The sequence below is a fragment of the Lemur catta genome, chromosome 12 (genome assembly GCF_020740605.2).
Source record: "Lemur catta isolate mLemCat1 chromosome 12, mLemCat1.pri, whole genome shotgun sequence".
NCBI lineage: Eukaryota > Metazoa > Chordata > Mammalia > Primates > Lemuridae > Lemur > Lemur catta.
In genome coordinates, this window is record NC_059139.1 from 27,558,096 (window position 1) to 27,579,812 (window position 21,717).

The 21,717-nt window shown below is 37.6% G+C and overlaps 1 protein-coding gene across 11 annotated transcripts in view; it reads left to right on the forward strand.

Moving 5' to 3' along the window:
* The window catches only part of GHR (growth hormone receptor), a 227,464-nt gene extending 215,044 nt beyond the window's left edge, over positions 1-12,420 (forward strand). For all 11 annotated transcript variants that reach the window (XM_045565745.1, XM_045565741.1, XM_045565744.1 and 8 more), the window contains 5 exons: positions 2,858-3,036; positions 5,601-5,766; positions 7,841-7,931; positions 9,850-9,919; positions 10,250-12,420. In XM_045565745.1, the coding sequence (XP_045421701.1) occupies positions 2,858-3,036; positions 5,601-5,766; positions 7,841-7,931; positions 9,850-9,919; positions 10,250-11,221 (1,478 nt within the window). In that variant the 3' untranslated portion in view covers positions 11,222-12,420. The remainder of the gene's footprint in view (positions 1-2,857; positions 3,037-5,600; positions 5,767-7,840; positions 7,932-9,849; positions 9,920-10,249) is intronic.
* Positions 12,421-21,717: the final 9,297 nt, after the last annotated feature.

Below are 21,717 nucleotides of genomic sequence, written 5' to 3' on the forward strand. Positions count from 1 at the left end.
CTTTTATTATAGGCAAAAGTACCAAATGGCCTAACAGATGTGGAAATAGTGTTGCTAAAATACTTCCTCAAAAAATGTTTATGTTTCAGTTTAAAAGAAATCTTGCTGCAATATGGAGGCTGGATTGGAGTGGGGCAGCCTAGAAGTAGAGAGATAGAAGACTGAGATGATTAAGGCAAAAAATGATGACAGGCAGGATTACAACACAATAGCATGGGGCAAGGAGCCTGGGAGTAAGAGAACAAAAAACTGAGGTAACCCTAGTAGATCTTGAAAAAGATGTCAATCACTACAAGCCTCAGTTTTCCCATATATTATGTATGGATTTTACTGCCTCACAGGGCTAATCTTTGGATTTAAAGTGATATATTAGTTAGACATTTTGTCATTCACTCAGCAAATATTTATTGTGTCCTTTCCATGGGACAGGCAGTGTTATATGGGCTCGAGATAGAAAATATCTGCCCTGGTGGGATTCAATCCCAGTGAGGGTGGAAAGCGACAATGCTATGGAGAAAGATAGGGAAAGAGAATCAGAGTGTTGCAGAGATTGCACTGTTAAGTGGGGTTATCAGGATTGGCTTTCCTGAGTCAGTGATACTGGAGTAAAGAAGGAAATGAGAGGATAATCATGTGTGTATCTGAGGCAAGGGCATCTTAGCACAGGGCACAGCAACAGTACAGATGCTGAGGTGGGAACGTGCCTCTCCTCACTCAAGGAACAGCACAGAGTGAGCAAGGAGACTGGTGAGAGGCCAGGCCTGACAGAGAGTCCATCTATAGAACTTTGTATGCCATGATAATGACTTTGGCTTTCACTTGGCATGCGGTAGGAAGCCTGTGGAGGATTTCAGATGACGAGTGATATGATCTAACTTACGTGTTAAGATCATCACTGTGTCAACTTTACTGAGGACTGTGTGGAGAACAGACTGGAGGGAGAACAGTGAGGAGGAGAAAGCAGCAAGAGGGGTGGAAGCAACAATGGCCAGGACCAGGTTATAGAGGTGCAGGTGGTGAGAAGGGGTTGGATTCTGGGTACATCTTGAAAGTGCAGTTAATGGAATGTGACGTGGTGAGGGAAGGATGAGTCAAGGAAGAGTTTCATGGTTTTTATCCTGAGCGACTAGAGAGGGATAGGGTCCGCATTAACAGAGATGAGGAAGAGGAAAGAAGAGCAGTTTTGGAAAAGAAAGACCAGGAGCTTGTTTGGGGCTTATTAACTTTCAGATACTTTTTAAATGTCTCAAAGGAATTCTCAAGTACGGCATGTGGATGTATGTATGGAGGTCAAGGAGAGATTATTATTGTGCCATATATTATATACACGGTGGTACCAAGTCTTCTCCAAATCCTCTATCTAAAGTGGAAAAGGAAATTTTTAAGATGCAAGATGAGTAATAAGTTTTAGAAAATTTTCCATCAAAAACATTTTTATAGTTTGGTCACTTAGAGGGTTAAGCTTTGATTTTCAAGATTCCTCAATCCCCAACAAATCCAAAAGGGTGAGTTATTACTGCCGTTATGTGGGCATGTGTAGTCTGGCCATTTGGCATACCATTCCAATTCAGTTTTCAAAATGTAGTCATGATTAGTCAAATTTGGACTCTCCCTGTTTTTAAAAAAGTAGTGTCTACTACACAGTGACAAATAGCATGTTCCTCCACCATAAGGTCTGTTTTCACTCAGGGTGAATGCAAGAGTTTTCTTCTTTGGCCACCAGATTTGACAGCCAGTAAGAGATCCTCATGGTGTCTATCTGTAGGCCTATCTCTGATCAACTCTAGTGCCCCAGACTTTGCAACACCCTAGGTGATCTTCTATATATGGCATGGCAAAAAAAGAAAGTAAAGTTTACTCTGTATCTGCAAGTGATTTTCAAAACCCTCACTAATGAAACCTAACTAGCAATAACTTACTGGGGACTATCTAGAATATAAGCTTAGTATAATTCCAAGCTTTGGAATCCACATCTTTCTTCATCAGCCTGGTCTTTGAGGTCTTGATAAGCAGAATGCAAGAGATTTACCTTAGAATGTAGAAGTTATCAGTGAAAACTGAGCAAAATGCCATTTCAAATTGTTCATGTGGCAGTTAAGTAAAGGCAGAAAACACTGAATCTTCATTTAAGAGAGTAGTGTAATGTCTTCCTTCTTATGTCTGAAGAAATGATCACATGTAGCTAGGAAGACCATGGTGCTAAGGAACATTAGCAGAGTGTGCAGAAAGATTGCACTAATAGCAACACAGAAATGAGTAAGACAATGTCCCTGTCCCAGGCCAGACACAGTTTGGAAAAAAATGTGTCTCTACCCCTAGTTCAAAGAAGCCCCTTGTCTAAGTGCTGTAGGTCATTTTGACTCTCTGCTCCTTCAGATTTTAGTGAAAATTAATTCCTTTGCCAAAATCCTAAAGCATTAATGCTGTCAGAACTAGAATAAATGCTATCAGAGCTAAAAGAAATAAAAGATGGTCTACGGCCATACCACCCTGAATGCGCATGATCTCGTCTAATCTCGGAAGCTAAGCAGGGTCAGGCCTGGTGAATCAGGGTTAGGCCTGATTATAATTGGATGGGAGAAATGTAAAATATACCAAATCTTCAAAAAAAAGTTAGTGATCAGATTTTTTTTAATAAGAATTTTTGTAGGGGCTTTTTAAAAATTAAAAACGGATCATTCTTAAGTAAAAGATGGTATTCTCTTATAAAGTGAGAGTTATACGGATGGGAATGTTGGAAGAATTAAGAGTATGAACAATCAAAATATTTAAAGTAATTTGGTCCTTTCAGAAGAAAGCACTCCATTAATATCAAGTTGTGTCTCTCTGTGTACTAATTCTCTGTTGAATTGTGCAGTGCAACCAGATCCACCCATTGGCCTCAACTGGACTTTACTGAACATCAGTTTGACCGGGATTCATGCAGATATCCAAGTGAGATGGGAACCACCACCCAATGCGGATGTTCAGAAAGGATGGATAGTTCTGGAGTATGAACTTCAATACAAAGAAGTAAATGAAACTCAATGGAAAATGGTAAGATGTCACTACATCTTACACTTTGATTTTTCTTTCTATTTCAACAACCTGTCTCTCATTTGTAATTAGACTTCCTTTTGACCTAATGCCACATGCCCATGCTGCCTAATTTTTTATTTGATGGAAAACTGATCTAATCATTAAAATATCACCTTGAAATTCTGTAAGACAGGAGATGCTTATAGAAGCCTGTGGAAGGAAAGGAAAATTATTTCCCCAGTCATTCTTAGTGTCTAGTTTAACTTTAGAGCCAAATTATAGACTAGCCACTTAGCTGTCTTTGGGGATGTGACTAAACATGGGAAGGGTTATGATCAAGGTCAGCAGTGGACCATGGCCAAATATTTTCCCATGATTTTAATTGCTGCTACTCACAAGACTTCCCCATTAAAATAAGTTCATAAGTGTCTACAGATGGGAGACAGAGGGAGGGAACTTATCCATTAGAGGTTTCAGAGAGATGTTTTGTTACAGACCTCAGAGAAGAATCAAGCTAAGGGGTTCTTATATGGAGGCAAATAGAGAGCATGGTACTGGTTGACCTCTGAACCCCTTACTTCTCTTACAAAGTGTATGGGAACTCGGCACTTAGATAAATTCCACTTGGCACACAACAAGAAGAAAAACAGGATTATCATGCTGCTCCCAATTTAACTAATTCTAAATCTGTCTAACCACAGCCACAGCCCTGGCCAAGCCTAGTGGTTTCTGGCCGGTTGTCAGGTGGTGCCCAGCAGCCTGGCACTGCTTACTCCCAGAATTTTAAGACACCAGGCCCTGTCCATTCAGTGAACCACTGCAAAAGAAGCCAATTTTGTCATTAGAGAAAAGTTAAGTTTGGAGGAGCTTTGAACAGTTACAGTGCTGGGCTTTGAGGTTCTGTTTTCTGAATCATTTTAATTTAGATATCTAAACTAAATATCTAAATCTAATATCTAAATCTATTCTGCAACTTGGTGCAAAAAAAGCCTGGTTGAATGCTAAGTCGAACAAGACTTTCTAAATCCAAGCTACAATCAAACATTTATTCCGCAACCTGGTATTGAAATAAGTAACCACTGTGCGCAAGGCCCTGTGCTTGGTACCTGGAGCAGCAGTTCTCAAAGTATGAACCATGGACCTTAACACTTGCACAGAATTGGATGAGGAATAGATACCCCCACACAGGCAGGTGGGAACGTGGGGTACAGTGGGAGCCATGTGAGAAAATTTGAGTTTGGTGTGGCTAGAGTGGAGGACTGAGGGAAGATGGAGTGGGGGACACAGGTTGAATCACTGACAGCCCTTTTTTGGTTCTGTTAGTAGTGAAATCTTTAAATAGATAGTATTGGTGACAGTAACAGAGTAGTAAGGGCTTCAAAAATGGAGATATAGGCTTTTAAAATATTTTAAGAAAAATTATCATATTCATAATCCTGCCTTATAAAAGGCAGTTTAGGCCTTAATATATTCCATATATTCAGCGACTCCTATAAAAGATGCAAATAAAACACCTCATGTAAACATGGGGGAAAAAAGTTATTTTGTGGGTAGAAACTAATTGAGGGAGAAAGAAAAATTTGTTTTAGAAGCTGAAGGCCCAGCTGCTGACTTAATAAAACAAATTATGAGAATTTTATTTATGTGAAAGTTCATGCTGTTGGGAAAAAATGAGTGTTCCTAGTTTTCTACAAACAGAAGGGAACAAGATGTTCTACCTAAAAATATATGAAAAGCACATTGAATACCTGCTTTGAGTATTTGACTTAGAGGAAACATCCTCAGTAGTTGGATCTGCCTCTTTGATAGCAATATGTCTTAAAAGTCTCATCGTCTCAGTCTACCCTTCCCTGGGAAGGTAAAGGAATATCCTGCCCTTAAGGGTTGTGAGATGCTGATGTTCATTACCAAAGGACTCCAGTGACTTTTCTTTGCAGATTTTAAATAGCAAACTATTTTGAGGTTGTTTTAAGCCTTCTAGAACAAGCAGATTGGGTATGTAGTTGCTTTTAATAAAATTATTTGAAAGTCCAATAAAGGCAGCTATGATTTTTCCAGGACCCTTTATAATTCTGTTATTATATGAATGATTACCCAGAATTTCCACAGAACACAGATATATTAATAGAAATTGCTATGGCTATAATTTGTTTTGGTGTGGAAATATGTTAGTTTTTTTCTACTCTTATGTCTCCTCTTAAACAAAACTGTAATATCCCAGATATGTAGGCAACATATCTGTAGCGATCTTCACAGTTCTGACATTCCTCATAATTCTATTATGCTTTAATCTTGGTATATCTGGCAACTAATGCAAAGATATAGCTGTATTTCTTTAAGCAAGCCTGTCATATCTTTGGGTTCTAACAAAGTAAATTTGAAGACTGTTACCCATTTAACAAAATATTTATATAATTATTTGCCTCAGTCTTCCTATAAATAGCAAACTCTCACAATGCTAATAAAATATTACCCACTTTATAGAAATCCATTCTGAATACAAGTGGGGGAACACCCATAGATTTTATTTCATTGAATTGTTGAGTCTCTAGCCAATAAGCTTTTTTATTTTGTCTTGAAAGATGGACCCTGTCTTGTCAACATCAGTTCCAGTATACTCGTTGAGACTGGATAAAGAATATGAAGTACGTGTGAGATCCAGACAACGAAACTCAGAAAAATATGGCGAATTCAGTGAGGTGCTCTATGTAACACTTCCTCAAACGAGCCTATTTGCATGTGAAGAAGGTAAAAAAAATAAAAGATTAAAATGGCAGCTAACATGGCTTTTGTTAATATAAAAGTTGATACATCCCTACACTGTCAGCATGTTGTCCAGATCAAGATATATTAACATCAAATATCAGGGTGTGAGACCACAAGCTCACTATCTGTAACAGATATTATCCATTGCAAAAGCAGAAAGAGGATTTAGTTTCCAAATTATTTAGTTCAGGAAAAATCCTGGAGTAGGAAGTTTAGAGATGGGAAAATGGTGGTTATCTATGGATAGTGGCATTTCAGGTGATTCTTTTCTTTTTGTATTTCTGTATTTCTAAAATGTTCTACAATGAGTCTGTTTTGAATTTATAATCAGAAATAAATGTTTTTCTAATGGCTAGGAAAGAAAGTCTGTATCTATGTGGATGGATGTGTATGTTGTATGTAAGAAAAGCCTAATAATGAGTCAGCATAGGTAGTCAATGGCAAGTGTTTATTGGTTTTAGAAAATAGAGGTGTGGCTTTTACCTAGAGAAAGGCCTAATGAATAGTGTTGGGCTCAAAGGAGATGTGGAATATTTGAAGACCCCATATAGGAGAACCACAAAGATAATTAAAGCTTGTAAAATTGAGACCTATGAATTCAGAATAAAAGAATCAAAACTTTTAGACACAGAAATAAAGAAGGGTGATTCGTAATGAGCAGTAAATGTGTAATATTATCACTCATCACTCACAAGTGGGAATTGGCTATAGCCCATCTTCATGGAAAACAGAAAGTTTACAGGGCCATATGAGGAGTTAAGGTTTGTTAATAAAACAGACACAAGCTACCGAGAAATTAAATTTATATTTCTGCATTTACTATACAGATAGAATCTCATGACACTAAATAGTACTTTGGTGAAATTTTCTATAGCACCATCTTTTCTAAACTCAAGATAACTGGCTTTTTGTTTCCAAACTATTTGATATAATGCAATTTTGGTTTAAAAAATACAATTGCCACATGCCCTTTAAGTTTAATATGGTGGCATTTAATTTATGTAACATAGATACTTTTTAAACTGGCTTTTCCTTCCATGTTAAAAAAATAAAGAAGCAGCAGCTCTAGCTTTATGTTCTGATCCTGAATATTCATTGATATAAAATTATAGATACCACAAGATACAAAATGGTATTCTTTCCCCTACTGATCCTTTAAAATGTCCATAATATCTCCCTGGGGGATTTTAATAATTATTAAATAAGAAAAGACTATTACAGCATAAAAGCCTACTTTTAAACAAGCAATGTAAAGGTAAATCCCTCCCGTCTTTTTTATTAAAAAACGGTTAGCCTCTGCCACTGTGGTAAGAATATTGGCAACAAACTGCAAGGTAGTTAGGAGGCACTTAGTCTTAAGGAATGAAGTAGAAGTTTTACAAACAGATTACCCCAAGTCTGATACAGAATATACTAAAACCTGAAGATGGGAGCCTCAGTGATGACCTTTCTGTCAAATGATATATACGAGTATATAAAAAATGTTACTAGGTTAGTAATTTAATTTATAAATGTATATTTAAAGCTGAAAATATATGTTCCACATTTCTAAGAAGTTTCTACCATGATTCATAAATAAAACATCTGCCCCTATCTTTTGAAGAGATCCTCAATCTGGAGGCTAAAAAATATCACTACACTTTACAAAAAAAAAAAAAAAAAAAAGAACCAAGTTCTTTAGGTAGCATGTTAACGAGTAACACCTTTGTACTAGAGCTGAAGCCTTTAATGATACTCTCTGGGTATGTAAGATGCTTAAAGCAGGTTATTTTTTTTTTTAACATGCATTGTGTTTGAACTATATACTGTTTCTTTATTAATATTTTGAAGTTTTTTTAACATATATGAAAGGTTTTAAAAATTGGAAAGAGGTGTTCTTAGAACAGAAAAACACCTAATTTATTGCCTTCTGTTTCAGTGGCTGTGAAGTGAAATCACTGACTTTACTAAGTGAATACAAATTAGGAAATATTTTTATGTGAAAAACAAAAGTGAAATGTAAACTTTGCTTCACCTATTCATAATTCTGTGAGTGAAATATTCTTCTTTGTTTCAGACTTCCAGCTTCCATGGTTCTTAATTATAATCTTTGGACTATTTGGGCTAATGGTCATGCTATTTGTATTTGTATTTTCTAAACAACAAAGGTAGGTATGAAATAGTGTTCTTTGCATGTTTTTGCCAGTTGTCTAGATTTCCATGTGTGTTTCCATTTGTTATTTGATACTTTCCTTTGTAAATTGTGAGTGGAAATTTTAATCAACTCAGTAAACTTTTATCTCCAATTATATATTTACCATTTATATAAAATTCAATTTGTTGTGTTCATCTCAGAGAACTTACATGTTTAGGTTCTGTCTGGGAAGTTGTACAGGACATTAAGAGGCTTAGGCTGGTGACTAAGCACACCTTGTGATATGCACCTCTTTATACAAGTCCTCAACAAGTCAACACATTCATTCCAGGACCCCAGGCTTTCACTGAGCCTTTGGCCAAGTAAAGTTCTATGGGTTTGAGCCCCAGCTGTGCAAAGTATCAGTGCATGAATTGAACATGTTTCTTAATTCTCCAAATCTTTGCATAGATAATATCATCTGCCTCTCTGGTAGTTACAAAGATTAAATGAAATATTTAGTGTAGGTGTCAACAAACTTATTTTATAAGGAGTCAGTAAATTTGGAGGCTTTTTGACCCATGCAGTCTCTGTCACAACTACTCAACTTTGCCACCATGGCATGAAAGCAGCCATAGACAAATATAAATGAATGAAGATGCTTGTGTTCCCATAAAACTTCATCTACAAAAACAGGTGGCTGGCCAGATTGGGCCCACAAGCCATAATTTGCCAATCCATAGTTTAGTGCAAAGTATATCCCACAATGTCTGATTTATCAGAAGCATTCAAAAATGATAGCAGTTATTATTGTTTGCAATATTTACTTCTATATCTGCTATTCATCAGTAACAATTTGTTTTAACATTGAATAAGCATAGTAGAGGCTACTCAAATTTGGCTGATTTCTTGGATTAGGTAAAATGGCAGGTGGAAATATTCAGAGAATGTGTTCCTTGTTGAATAGACTAGACTGTCCATTCATGCTGAGTGGAATATCAACTGATGTCCAAAAATCAGATTACCATCTCTGCCCAACAGTGGCATCTCTAAACACTTAGGAGTTTTTTATTTTAACAATAAAATGAGTTGGTTGAAATGTACAATCTCAGAGCTTTTTTCCAGTCCTACAATGTTGATCTTAAAACATAAATTCCAGCAACACTAATGAGCAAAATAAATGATTCATTCAGATTGATTCATGAAATGTTTATTGAGCACCTTCCATATGCCAGGAATTATGCCAGTTCTGGGTATACAATAAGGCACCACACAGGCAGGATAGACATTGAAATGAATTACAACCAAAAATAAATATTTGGAACAGAAAATGTAAATGCATCATAGAATTCTGTATATAAATCCATACTGATTAGTTAGAGATAGTTCAAATTTAGTCTATCTCATCTGAAATGAACCCTGCAGTAACACTGTGGTTGATGAGTCATCTTGGATAATGTTATAATTCATGTGAACCATGTAGTGCTAATTCATCCCAGTCTGCTCTTTTTCAAGAGTGTGAATAATTTTGGCTCCGTGTGGATTGGCTCTTTCTTCTTTCTTTTGTCTGCAAAATACTGATGAGATGTACATTAAAATTGCCTTCCTTATAACTGACATGGAAATTGGCTTCAAATGGAATTAAATTTCTGACTCCCAAATACTAAAGCTGGTTGTCAATAAGAAGCATTAGGAAAAAAAAAAGATTATGGGAAAACCACATTTTATTCAAGTGCACTTCAGATGAGGGCTTTTTTGTTATTCTTTTTCTTTCTTCTACAGTTTTTCTTTATTGTTTACTACTTAATATTTTCCTTTTCTTTTTCATATTCCAATTATGTAAAGGAGCATAATATCTGGATTAAGTAATAGTATTGCCAATATTTTATTTCTTTTTAAATAAGACAGTAAATTTTAAGATATGTCAAACCAAAATTTTATTTGTTTTCAAGGATTAAGATGCTGATTCTACCCCCAGTTCCAGTTCCAAAGATTAAAGGAATAGATCCAGATCTCCTCAAGGTAATTAATAAATCTATCTAAATTTTAGATAGCACTAAGTGACACCTGAAGAATACTGTCATATGTTGAATGTTTTTTGTAAGCTATATAGATATCACATTTGATTTTTTTGTACCTCATCTCCTGGAGAAATTTTTTTTAAATATTACACCTTTTAAAACCATGAAAATGTATGTATTTAAGAGTTTCACACTAATTTACTTTTTGTTATTATATGTTGTTACTGTTGTTCTTATTGTAACCATAATTAATCTCTGACTGTTATTTGCATAATCACTTAATCATTATGAGTTTCTTTTCATAAATCTTCATTTTCTTTCTGTTTCCTAGGAAGGAAAATTAGAGGAAGTGAACACAATTTTAGCCATTCATGATAACTATAAACCTGAATTCTACAATGATGACTCTTGGGTTGAATTTATTGAGCTAGACATTGATGACCCTGATGAAAAGGCTGAAGGATCAGACACAGACAGACTTCTAAGCAATGACCATCAAAAATCACTTAATATCCTAGGGGCGAAGGATGATGACTCTGGACGTACCAGCTGTTATGAACCTGACATTCTAGAGACTGATTTCAATGCCAGTGACATGTGTGATGGTACCTCAGAGGTTGCTCAGCCACAGAGATTAAAAGGGGAAGCAGATCTTGTGTGCCTTGACCAGAAGAATCAAAATAATTCACTTTACCCTGATGCTTCCCCTGCTACTCAGCAGCCTAGTGTTGTCCTAGCAGAGGAAAGCAAACCACGACCATGTCTTGTTGTTGGAACTGAGTCAACTCATCAAGCTGCCCATACTCAGCTAAGCAATCCGAGTTCACTGGCAAACATTGACTTTTATGCCCAGGTGAGCGACATTACACCAGCAGGGAGTGTGGTCCTTTCTCCGGGCCAAAAGAATAAGGCAGGGATATCCCAGTGCGACGTGCATCCAGAATTGGTCTCACTCTGCCAAGCTAACTTCATCATGGACAACGCCTACTTCTGTGAGGCAGATGCCAAAAAGTGCATCGCAGTGGTCCCTCACGTTGAGATGGAATCACACGTAGAGCCAAGCTTTAACCAGGAGGACATTTACATCACCACAGAAAGCCTTACCACTACTGCTGGGAGGTCTGGGACAGCAGAACGCGCTCCAGATGCTGAGCTGCCTGTCCCAGACTATACCTCCATTCATATAGTACAGTGTCCACAGGGCCTCATACTCAATGCGACTGCCTTGCCCTTGCCTGACAAAGAGTTTCTCTCATCGTGTGGCTATGTGAGCACAGACCAACTGAACAAACTCATGCCATAGCCTTTCTTTGATTTCCTAAGAGCTGCATATTTAACGGCAAAGAATTGGCTAGGGTATGAATGCTTAAACCAAATCAATGTTTAAACCTTTTTGGGGGTTGCAGGGTGGGAGGGTGAGGCGTGGATTCTAAATGCCTTTTCCTGAAATGTTGAAACATGATATTAAAAAGAAAAAATAAGAAGAATGCTTAATTGGATAGATATTACTATTGTGAATTGTAAATATTTTAAATAATTGTCTCAGAGACTGTTTAGTGGCAGTGATTGTCTTGTTATTGTGGGTGTTAATTTTGTGATACTAAGCATTGAATGGCTGTGTTTTTAATGTATAGTAAATCATGCTTTTTGAAAAAGCGAAAAATCAGGTGGCTTTTGCAATTCAGGAAAATTGAATGCAAATCATAGCACAGGCTAATTTTTTTCTTTTCTAAATAATTGGGAACTAAAACTATAGGTAAGAAGGCAAAAATAGTTTGGATATTTAAAACATTTATTTTGACATAAAATTGATAAAGATATTTTTAATAATTTAGATTTCAAGCATGGCTATTTTATATTACACTAAACACTGTGTACTGTAGTTATGACTACCCATCTAAGGAATGTAGCAACTACAGTCTAAAGCTGGTTTAATGCTTTTGTCAATGCACCAAAAAAAAATAATAATAAGTTAGTTTTTTACAAGGCCTTTTATACCTCTCCAAACTCCTTAAACAATTCTAAAATGCTTGTAGTAACCTGCATTATTGGAACATACTTATTTTATCTGAATTTTTAAACAAATATTTGTTAATTTAGAAAACTTTAAAATGTTTGCACAGATCAACTGACCATGAACCAAAAAAATCAAAAGCAAAAAAAAAAAAAAAACTTTCTTCAACCAGTTTTCATTCATGCCAGAGAGCTACATGCTAAGAGAAGTAGAAGTTATAGGTGGTTCATATGGTTCATATTGCCCAGGATGCTAAAGTGTTGCAGTTGCTCATGGAGCAAGATTTTAGTGTGCACAGATGATGAGAGATAAACTCTACAACCTATACAGTGGAATTTCTACAAACCCAACTGGGTTTTATTTCATAGTTACCTAAGAAGGGAATAAGGTACAAGAAGCATTTTGTAAGTTGAAGCAGGTTGAATGACGTTAACCAGGTAATGGAAGGAAGAGCTCAAGAAATAGGTTTTTGTTTTACAGCCTATAACCAGACATTTTCATGATAATGAGGGACAAAAGAAACAAGGTTTTCAATCCCCACAGATAACTCAAAATTACTTAAACCAATAGCAAAAATTTTCTTTCTCACCAAACCTTTTATACAATTTATTTAAAATAATAAAAGAAGGAGCTTCATCATTTTTTATTTCCTCCCCAAAGCAGGCAATTAGAAGAAAAAGAAGGTGCCTGAGTAATTTATAAATTATTTTCTAATCCCTTACTATCCTAACCATCATTCTTAGGAACATTGGGATAGCTCCCAAAAGATTTATGATAGAGAGAGGAATCTCATCTCACTGAAAAATACTTCTCATTTTTTTTAAAAAGCTTAAAACTTTGAAGTTATCTTTAACTTAAATAGTATTTGCCATTTAGCTCAGACCTTTTCAGGAGCAAGCTTAATGGTTGGTAATTTTAAATTCCCTCTTTCTTACAGGAAGGACAAAGAAAGGCTAGAATTGGGTCTTTAAAGTTCAATATGTTACTTTGTATAATAATAGATGTTTAATAGATTTTCTGCTACCTTGCTGCTATGGTTTTCTCCAAGAGCTACATAATTTAGTTTCATATAAAATATCATCAGTGTAGAACCTAATTCAACTTAAAGCTGTGTGTTTGGAAGAACTATCTTACTATTTCACAATAGGCTGACAACATTTCTATAGCCAAAAATAGCTAAATACCTCAATCAGTCTCAGAATGTCATTTTGGTACTTTGCTGGCCACACAAGCCATTATTCACTAGTATGACTAGTTGTGTCCTGCGGTTTATATTTAACTTTCTTTATGTCTGTGGATTTTTTCCTTCAAAGTTTAATAAATTTATTTTCTTGGATTCCTGATGGTGTGCTTCTGTCGGGTTTCAGTCTGAAATGTCGGTTCTTGGTGCACTCATGCCGAAGAATGACGAGACGCACCAAAGGCAAGCACAAAAATGAGGTTTATTGGCCGGGCGCGGTGGCTCACACCTGTAATCCTAGCACTCCGGGAGGCCGAGGTGGGAGGATTGCTCAAGATCAGGAGTTCGAGACCAGCCTGACCAAGAGTGAGACCCTGTAATAGTAAGAAATTAGCTGGAGAACTAAATATATATATATATATATATATATATATATATATATATATACACACACACACACACACACACACACACACACACAACCGGACCCACTGACACAGCAAAAGGGAGAGAGCAAAATAGGGACTTAGTTATGGTCTTGACCTTGGTTTATAGTGCCTGGATTGGGACCTCCCTCATGGCTCAGACGTCACCATGGAACCACTTTGATTGGACAGTTGGGAGTTATGTGACCTGAGTCTTACTAGGCATGCAGATCTCCCATGAGCCTCTCTGAAAGCCCATGGCAGGGGGGGGGTGCTGTGGTGAACCACAGCAGCACCCACTTTCCTCCCTAGGAGACCCAGAATCCCTCGCTATCTACCTAACACTTCTATTGTCAAACACCAACATGAAAAGCATCCTAAACCAGATTGTATACTATGAATTCTTCCCGTTATAAGGGGAGCTCAGTACAATTGGTTTAAACACATTTGCATTGAGTATGAAGATTTTTTTTTTAATGTGCTGAAATACAGAGAGGCAAAGGAGGCAGCTCCCTCCCTCTCTTTTTTGAGGAGACAAGAGCCCAGCTAAGAAATATCCTGCTGCCTTATCTGGACTGTGCCTTGGGCTGTGACTCCCCGTGAGCAGAGGCTCACAGAGCCATGTATTGGATGTATCACAGGAGTTGAATGACATGGATGTGGGGTAGGGGAGAGGGGTGCGTGGGTGTTGTCTTTAAGCTACATTTCTAGCTTAAGCATATTGTATGGAAGGAGGAAAAGCAGCTCTCCCTCTACCATTCACCCATTGGCACAAGTCAGTTTGTCAGACTAGCTACCTGTCATCATGGGAAGCAGGTATGTCAGGCCCCAAAGGGAGGCTGGGTGGGTAGGTGGTGTAGGAGTTTCAGAGAGCAATAAAGCCATGAAGCATAGATTCCTGCTACAGGAGGCAGGCTCCAGGTGGGGTAGCTACTGAACCACAGGTTCTTGTGCAGGCACTGGGTCCTGAGATGTAGGAGTCTGGTGATGGCATTGATAAACCCGCTGAATAATTGTTTATTTATTGCTTCAGCAAGTTGAATGCAAAGTGCCACAACTTTTTATAATACATGAGGGTTACAATCAGTATAGAAAAATTTTTCCACCTGTTGCCTTTGCCCTTTGAGCAGCCATTACCCAAAAGAACCATGGGGTGAATGAAGCCTCAGGGGTTCCTGATTTGGAAATATTGCTTGGAAAGTTGTGTCCCTTCTTTTACTAAAATATTGGGACATATACTGCCTTACCATTTACAGGACAAAACAAATAAAATGTCACCATTATAAACACCAGATATTTATTTCTCACACATACCATGTGAGACTTAGCCTTATAATATTACAGGCTTACCATTCATATGAGGTGCTTTAAGATATGAAGAGTAAAGCAAAAGCAAGGCCTACCTACTTCTATGGATTGAAAGAGCAGTCTTTGCTATTTCAAAAAATAGAAAACGGCATGCTGAAGACAGCTACCCATGTGTTTACATATTTAAACTTCTGACAGGTTCTAGTAAGACATACTAACACTGAAATCTATTCTAGTGCTATAATATTTACATATTTTTACACCAAAATGTGTCTTTTCATGTTCTTTGTTTAAGGTAGGAAATAGTGAACAAAAAGAACAACAACAAAAAAAAGCCTGGAAGTTATTTAAATCCAAGCCTTTTATTTGGAATCCAAGATCCCACATAATTTGTCCCAGTCTCCTTTGCTAGTTTAATATTTCAGAGCTGTATGCAAAGGGCACAGCTTCTGAATAAGATTTTTGACCTTTGGTTAACACTCAAGCTCTGTGTGAAATCTAATAAGAGTATTATGTCAATTATGTTACAAAGGCAACATTGCTAATGGTTAAAATGATCTCTGACTGGTAAATTACATCTGGATGGGGAGAAACTATAAATAGCTGGAGATAAACCATACTTTGGACTTGAGTATGATGACTTTTGTAATTAAGCATGTCCCCCAGAGGGACACTGGAAGCTGTGCCTATGGAGTTGTAACAAGAGCTGTTGGCTCCAGTGGGGCATAGAGCTTCTAAGCCTGGGCAACTCCTTCACCTACTCAGGACCTTCCCTTCAATCTGAGCTGTCACTGGGGATGAAGGGGAAAGAAAACAGCTGCTGGACAGCTGTGTAAACAGCTGTGTACACTGCTTCATAGGCTGTTGCCATGACTATGACTCTAAAGCAGAAAGCTTGCTGCTACATCCTTCCTGTCCTACTTCCTTCTGAGCAGCTTGGGACCAAGTGGGGTCTGTAGTCATTTGGTGAATGTTCAGTTGACCCTAAGAGGATCTCTTTACAGATGTAGCAAGAGACATTTGCCGTTGCTGGAACAAAATTTGAGCTTTCCCATATTCTTGTCCATGCCTCTTATTCTAACTGAAAAGCTCCCACTTACCAATCCTGCCTGTCAAAATTACCCTCAGCCTTCATGTCCCAGCTCAAATGCTACTTCATGAAGCCTCCTCTGATTCCATCCATCCTTAAGTGATCATTCCCTTCTCTGAACCACTTTATAATGGCCTTTGCCACATTCTGCTTGTTAGCTCACTTAACAACCACCTAGAATGGGTTTACCAGCATGTATTCTGGGGAATACATGCATGACCTCTAAAATGTTCATAAATGGATGATTCTGTAGTCAAATAAGTTTGGAAATCACCTCATACTACACTCCCCTCTGGGGGAGTCATAGTACATTTTGACATTTTAAAGTTTCTACAGTTAAAAAAATCTGTTTAAATTTAACACATCATTTCCTAATTTATTTAGCAATGAGACATAAAGTGGTGAAAGAATACCCAGTATTATATCTATTAACACTTGGGAAAAGCTGTTTAAAAAGTAGCATACCTGGCACAAAATAAAGTTGTAGTAAATTTCAGATGAATGTGAATCTGAACAGTGTCTTTATATATGATGACATTAAATTCTTACTCTCTCAATAAAACTTCCCAAAAAATAAAAGACAAAGCATGTGTGTGATCAAAATAACCACAGATTCCTCTCATCTTAACTCAACTACAATACTTTTTTATGTGTGTAATGACATTTTTATAAGGGCTTAGAGGTCTTAGAGCATTCATTATCTTCTCAGTGACAGTGACCCTATCTGCCTGCTGAAACAGACTTTGACTTTCCCCCCTGTTCAGCCCACAGACTAGGAGATAACGATTAACACATGGGATTTATCAATATTAACAAATTCTCATCCTTATTTAAGACATCAGTTTTCTCTGAAATCTGAGGCTTAAAAAAACCAAGAAATGCTTATATCACTCTTCATGAGGAGGAGCATATTTTGGGTGAAACTACAGAATAATATTTACCTGTTATTACCTGGACAAAAATAATTCACTCCTTACTGCTGCCTGCTGGGTTAAAAAAAAAATTCACCCAGACAGAACTTCGAATATAACTTTTTGCACAGTAGTCCCAGGAAGCAGTCTTTGTAGCAATACATGGAAAGCAATTTTCTATTGATTTTAAAAAAAAAAAAATAATAATCTCTACATGATTTCTCTGTGGGCATTAAGAGATGTTAGTAGCTTTTTCTGTAAGGATGAAATGATTTTTCAGGAAATTGTATTCACTTTGACTTCCCCAAAAGTACTATAGTCAAAAATCCAAAGTAAAAAGATTTTCATTGTTAGCTTTCCTTTAAATGGTACCATATGATAAAAATAACTTGCATAGTGTTCTGATTTTATAAAGTACTGTCAAATGTGTTATTTTATTCAAAAATAAAAAATATGTGTTGTGAGCAAGTCAGACATATTTTTAACATTTCATAAGAGAGAAAACAAAGGCTCAGAAAACCTAAGAAATTTTTCCCAAAGTTAATAAACTAGTAAATGGTGGGAAAACCCAGAGTCTCTGACTAGTCCAGAATTCTAGAAACAATGCAGGCTATAATATCACTGGATGGGGAAAAAGCTTCTGTGATCCTATTCACAGTGTGAAAAATATGATGGAAAAATAATTGTTGTGTAATATCCATGGACCCAAAGAATCACCTGCCAAATATAAAAAGGTTCTTTTCTGATAAACAGAACCAGTGGTGTGCTAGTAAATGTTTAACAACCAGTTCTTCAGGGGGTCGGTGGGGGGAAGGAACAAGTTCAGATTTGTACCATTTGCCAATTTCCATGGTGTAAATACTATCAATATGGTAATTCTAAGTTGTCAATGTTTCATCGCTGCACATAAAATTGGGAAGAGGTGGCACAACCAGCTTTCATGAGACTCAGAACCAGCTCCAGCATACCACTGAGTCTACACAACCTTACAATGTCATCTAATGCATGACATTTTTGAAGGCTATAGAGTATTTTTAGCTAACTCTTATTCAGCACTTAACCATATGCCAGACACTGTTCTAAGCACATTACACTCATGAACATATTTATCCTTACAATAATCCCATGAGGTAAATTTCTATTATCCCCAGTTTACTGATGTGGAAATTGAGGCACAGATCAGATTGTTTAACTAATTTGACCAAAGTCATAAAATTAATACATATTAGAACCAGAACGCTAACACAAACACAACAGTTTCAGAGCCCATGCTATATGCTCAGTGCTCTCCTACCTTCAAATAATAATTGTGCCTAGATTGGATGTATATAATGTTAACAAAAGGCAGCCAATTACTGAGCACTTACTAATCCAGGCAGACAGTTCATATTCAGTGTTGCTAATCTTTATAGAACACAAGCATCATCTTCCTGTATCTTCAAGACAACTATCTAGATTCATACCTGGGAAAAACAGAGATTACCAAATGTTTGCTTCTGAGTCCAGACTGCCATGGTTATTTCATTTTGTGCTGCTCCCCTTTGCTCCAAGTGAACAGAATTGGACCTCTCTTAATTGGTGATGCAGTGAATCTGGGTAGCTCAAACTTCTTGATACACCCTGTTCCCCTTATTCAACAAAACACCTCCAAACAAGACTATGCAGAAAGGTTGTGATTAGCTAAAGAGAATTACATTACCAGGGAAATATCATTTTTATCCATAGGAGGAAGTGAACAACCATGAAAAAGTAAAACCTTAACAGGGGTTCCTCTCATGGACATGTGCCAAGTCTGTACCTTCCCCACCTCCTATCCTCAGGTCCACCTTTCTCTCTGAGAACACCTCCTTCTCCAAACCATCAAAGTGTGATTATCTCACTTCTTTAGAAAAACCCTATCCCACTGCCACAAAGGTGTCTCATCCTCCTCCCCACCCCCCAGATAATTGGTGAGTTGGTATGAAGTAAATGTTACCCTCCTTCACAGTTGAAATGTAGAGACTTTGAGCTTCAGGAGGTTCCTTGATGTGTAAAGAGTACTAGAGGGAGGCGGAGGCAGGATTCTCCCTTTGTTTCCAAAGCCAGTCTTGTTACTAAACCACATGGCTCTCTGATCTCAGCTAATACCATAAGGAGGTTTTAAGAACAGTTAGCAAGCATTTACTGTGTACCAAGGATTTTCTAGATGAGGGGGACATGGGCACAACCTAGGCTCTGCCTTCAAGATCACACCTGAGACCGGGCGCAGTGGCTCATGCCTGTAATCCTAGCACTCTGGGCGGCCGAGGCGGGTGGATCACTCAAGGTCAGGAGTTCGAGACCAGCCTCAGCAAGAACGAGACCCTGTCTCTACTAAAAATAGAAAGAAATTATCTGGACAACTAAAAATATATATTGAAAAAATTAGCCAGGCATGGTGGCGCATGCCTGTAGTCCCAGCTACTCAGGAGGCTGAGGCAGGGATGATCGCTTAAGCCCAGGAGTTTGAGGTTGCTGTGAGCTAGGCTGACGCCATGGCACTCACTCTAGCCTGGGCAACAGAGCGAGACTCTGTCTCAAAAAAAAAAAAAAAAAAAAAAAGATCACACCTGAGACAAGATCAAAGAAAGTTGTGATACAGTGATAAGTCAGTATTAGCACTATACACAGGACATTTTTTTATTTCAGCATATTATGGGAGTACAAAAGTTTAGGTTACGTATATTGCCCTTGCTCCCCCCCTCCCCCCGGAATCAGAGCTTGAAGCGTGTCCATCTCCTAGACGGTATGCATCGCACTCATTATGTATATATACACCCATCCCCACTCCCCACCACATCTGCCCGACGCTCGATTAATGTTATTCCCAAATGTGCTCTTAGATGATGATCAATGAAACCAATTTGATGGTGAGTACACGTGGTGCTTATTTTTCCATTCTTGGGATACTTCACTTAGTAGAATGGGTTCCAGCTCTATCCAGGAAAATACAAAAGGTGCTATACCATCATTACACAGGACATTATGAGAGTATGAAGAGGGAAATAATCTGCCTGGAGAAACTGAGGCAGGTTTGGTAGGAAGTGAAAAGAAGAGACAACCAAATGGACTGCTCACCTTACCGCCCACTGGAAGGATTTTTCTTCACCATTGTCTTTCTGGGACACCCCTAATTGTGACTGTAAATGTGGCTGGTGCCACTGTATCGTGAAAAACCATTTGTACCAGAACTGAATTTTTCTCGCATTAGTCAACTGGTTATAAAAGAAAAAAACAATGAATGTAGATTGAGGAACAGAAAGCAATGTAGGAAGAGACGCTATTACAGGAGTCAGAGCTAACTCTTCATACAAATGACTGGTGCATTCCATGCCTCTTCAAACCTGATCTCTTTTATACCATTTCCACTTGATGATGGATTCCTGCTGCACATTCCCAACCTTGTGGCATGATGGACTAGTTAACACATAGTTCATGACTGGCAACCTAATTGTGTGGTCACTTGATGTCCCACAGTCAGGCATTCAGATTCTGCAAGGGGCTAGTACCAAACCAGGAACTGTTTCTCAAAGAATAGTTTATCTGAAGAGGACATGGTTTTTTCCGAAACCCTAGAGGTCTTCATTGTAATTCTCTTATTTTCTTAAGTTAATCTTTGAGGCTCTCCGGAAGCCCTATTTACCACAGAAATTTTGAGTATTGTTGAACCTGCTAGGTCATACTCCCAAACGACAGAGCAGCTTGTATTGCCTTCTAGACTTGCTGAAGTGCCTTTGCTTACCCTGGGCCCACTTAAATACAACATTCTTATGATTTACTAAATATTTTACAGCAGCATATTCAAATGTAATATATGCTGTGTCCAAAATCCATCAAGTATTTTTAGTGCTCATGGTTCAAGATGCTATAACTAGTCTCATACTTTAGAAGGGATATTCTGACATATTACAGATTTCTGGACCCCCAAAATCTGCATCTCTTATGTTCTCACTCAGTCCATCCAGGCTAAAGAATAATGCAAAGTGATGTGGAGGAAGGAGTTGATAAAGAGCATTTTCCTAAATAAGCACCACATGTACTCACAATCAAATTGGTTTCACTGATCATCATCTAAGAGCACATTTAGGAATAACATTGATCGGCTGTCGGGCAGATGTGGGGGAGGGGATGGGTGTATACATACATAATGAGTGCGATGCACACTGTCTAGGGGACGGACACGTTTGAAGCTCCGACTCGGGGAAGTCGGGGGGGGGCAAGGGCAATATACATAACATAAACTTTTGTACCCCCACAATATGCTGAAAAAAGAATAAAAAAAAGAAAAAAGAAAAAAAAAGAGAATTTTTTTCCTAAGACACATTTTAGTCCTGAGACTGCTTTGTGGATTCCTGACACCACGAATTATTATTTGATTTCTTTATATATCTTTCACTTCTTTCTGTCTTATCTAACTTCATTGGTCATTCATTTTAGTTAAAACCTTGGTTGCAAGTAACAGAAACCAAAGACTGGCTTAATAAAAAAGGAGAATTTTTCTATAAAGTATGGTGATACCTCACAAAATCCAAGAACAGAAATAAAGAACCTCACAATGAATTGCAATGAGAAATTGGAAAGTTCTCAAAACCCTGGAAGATATTTCACTGTCATTTGGCTTCATTGGCTTCAGCCTCCACTGTCCTCTCCTCTCCTCTCCTCTCCTCTCCTCTCCTTTTTCTTCTCTCCTCTCCTCTCCCCCTTTCCCAAACCCCCTGAAAAGTTGATTTTTCTGTTCCTAGTGCATTGGAAGAAAGAGAGGAAAGAAAGCAGCCTCTATACAGCTCTCCAATTGATACCACTTCATTTTCAGCCTCTCTAAAAGAATAATTGATGATGTCTGAATATACATT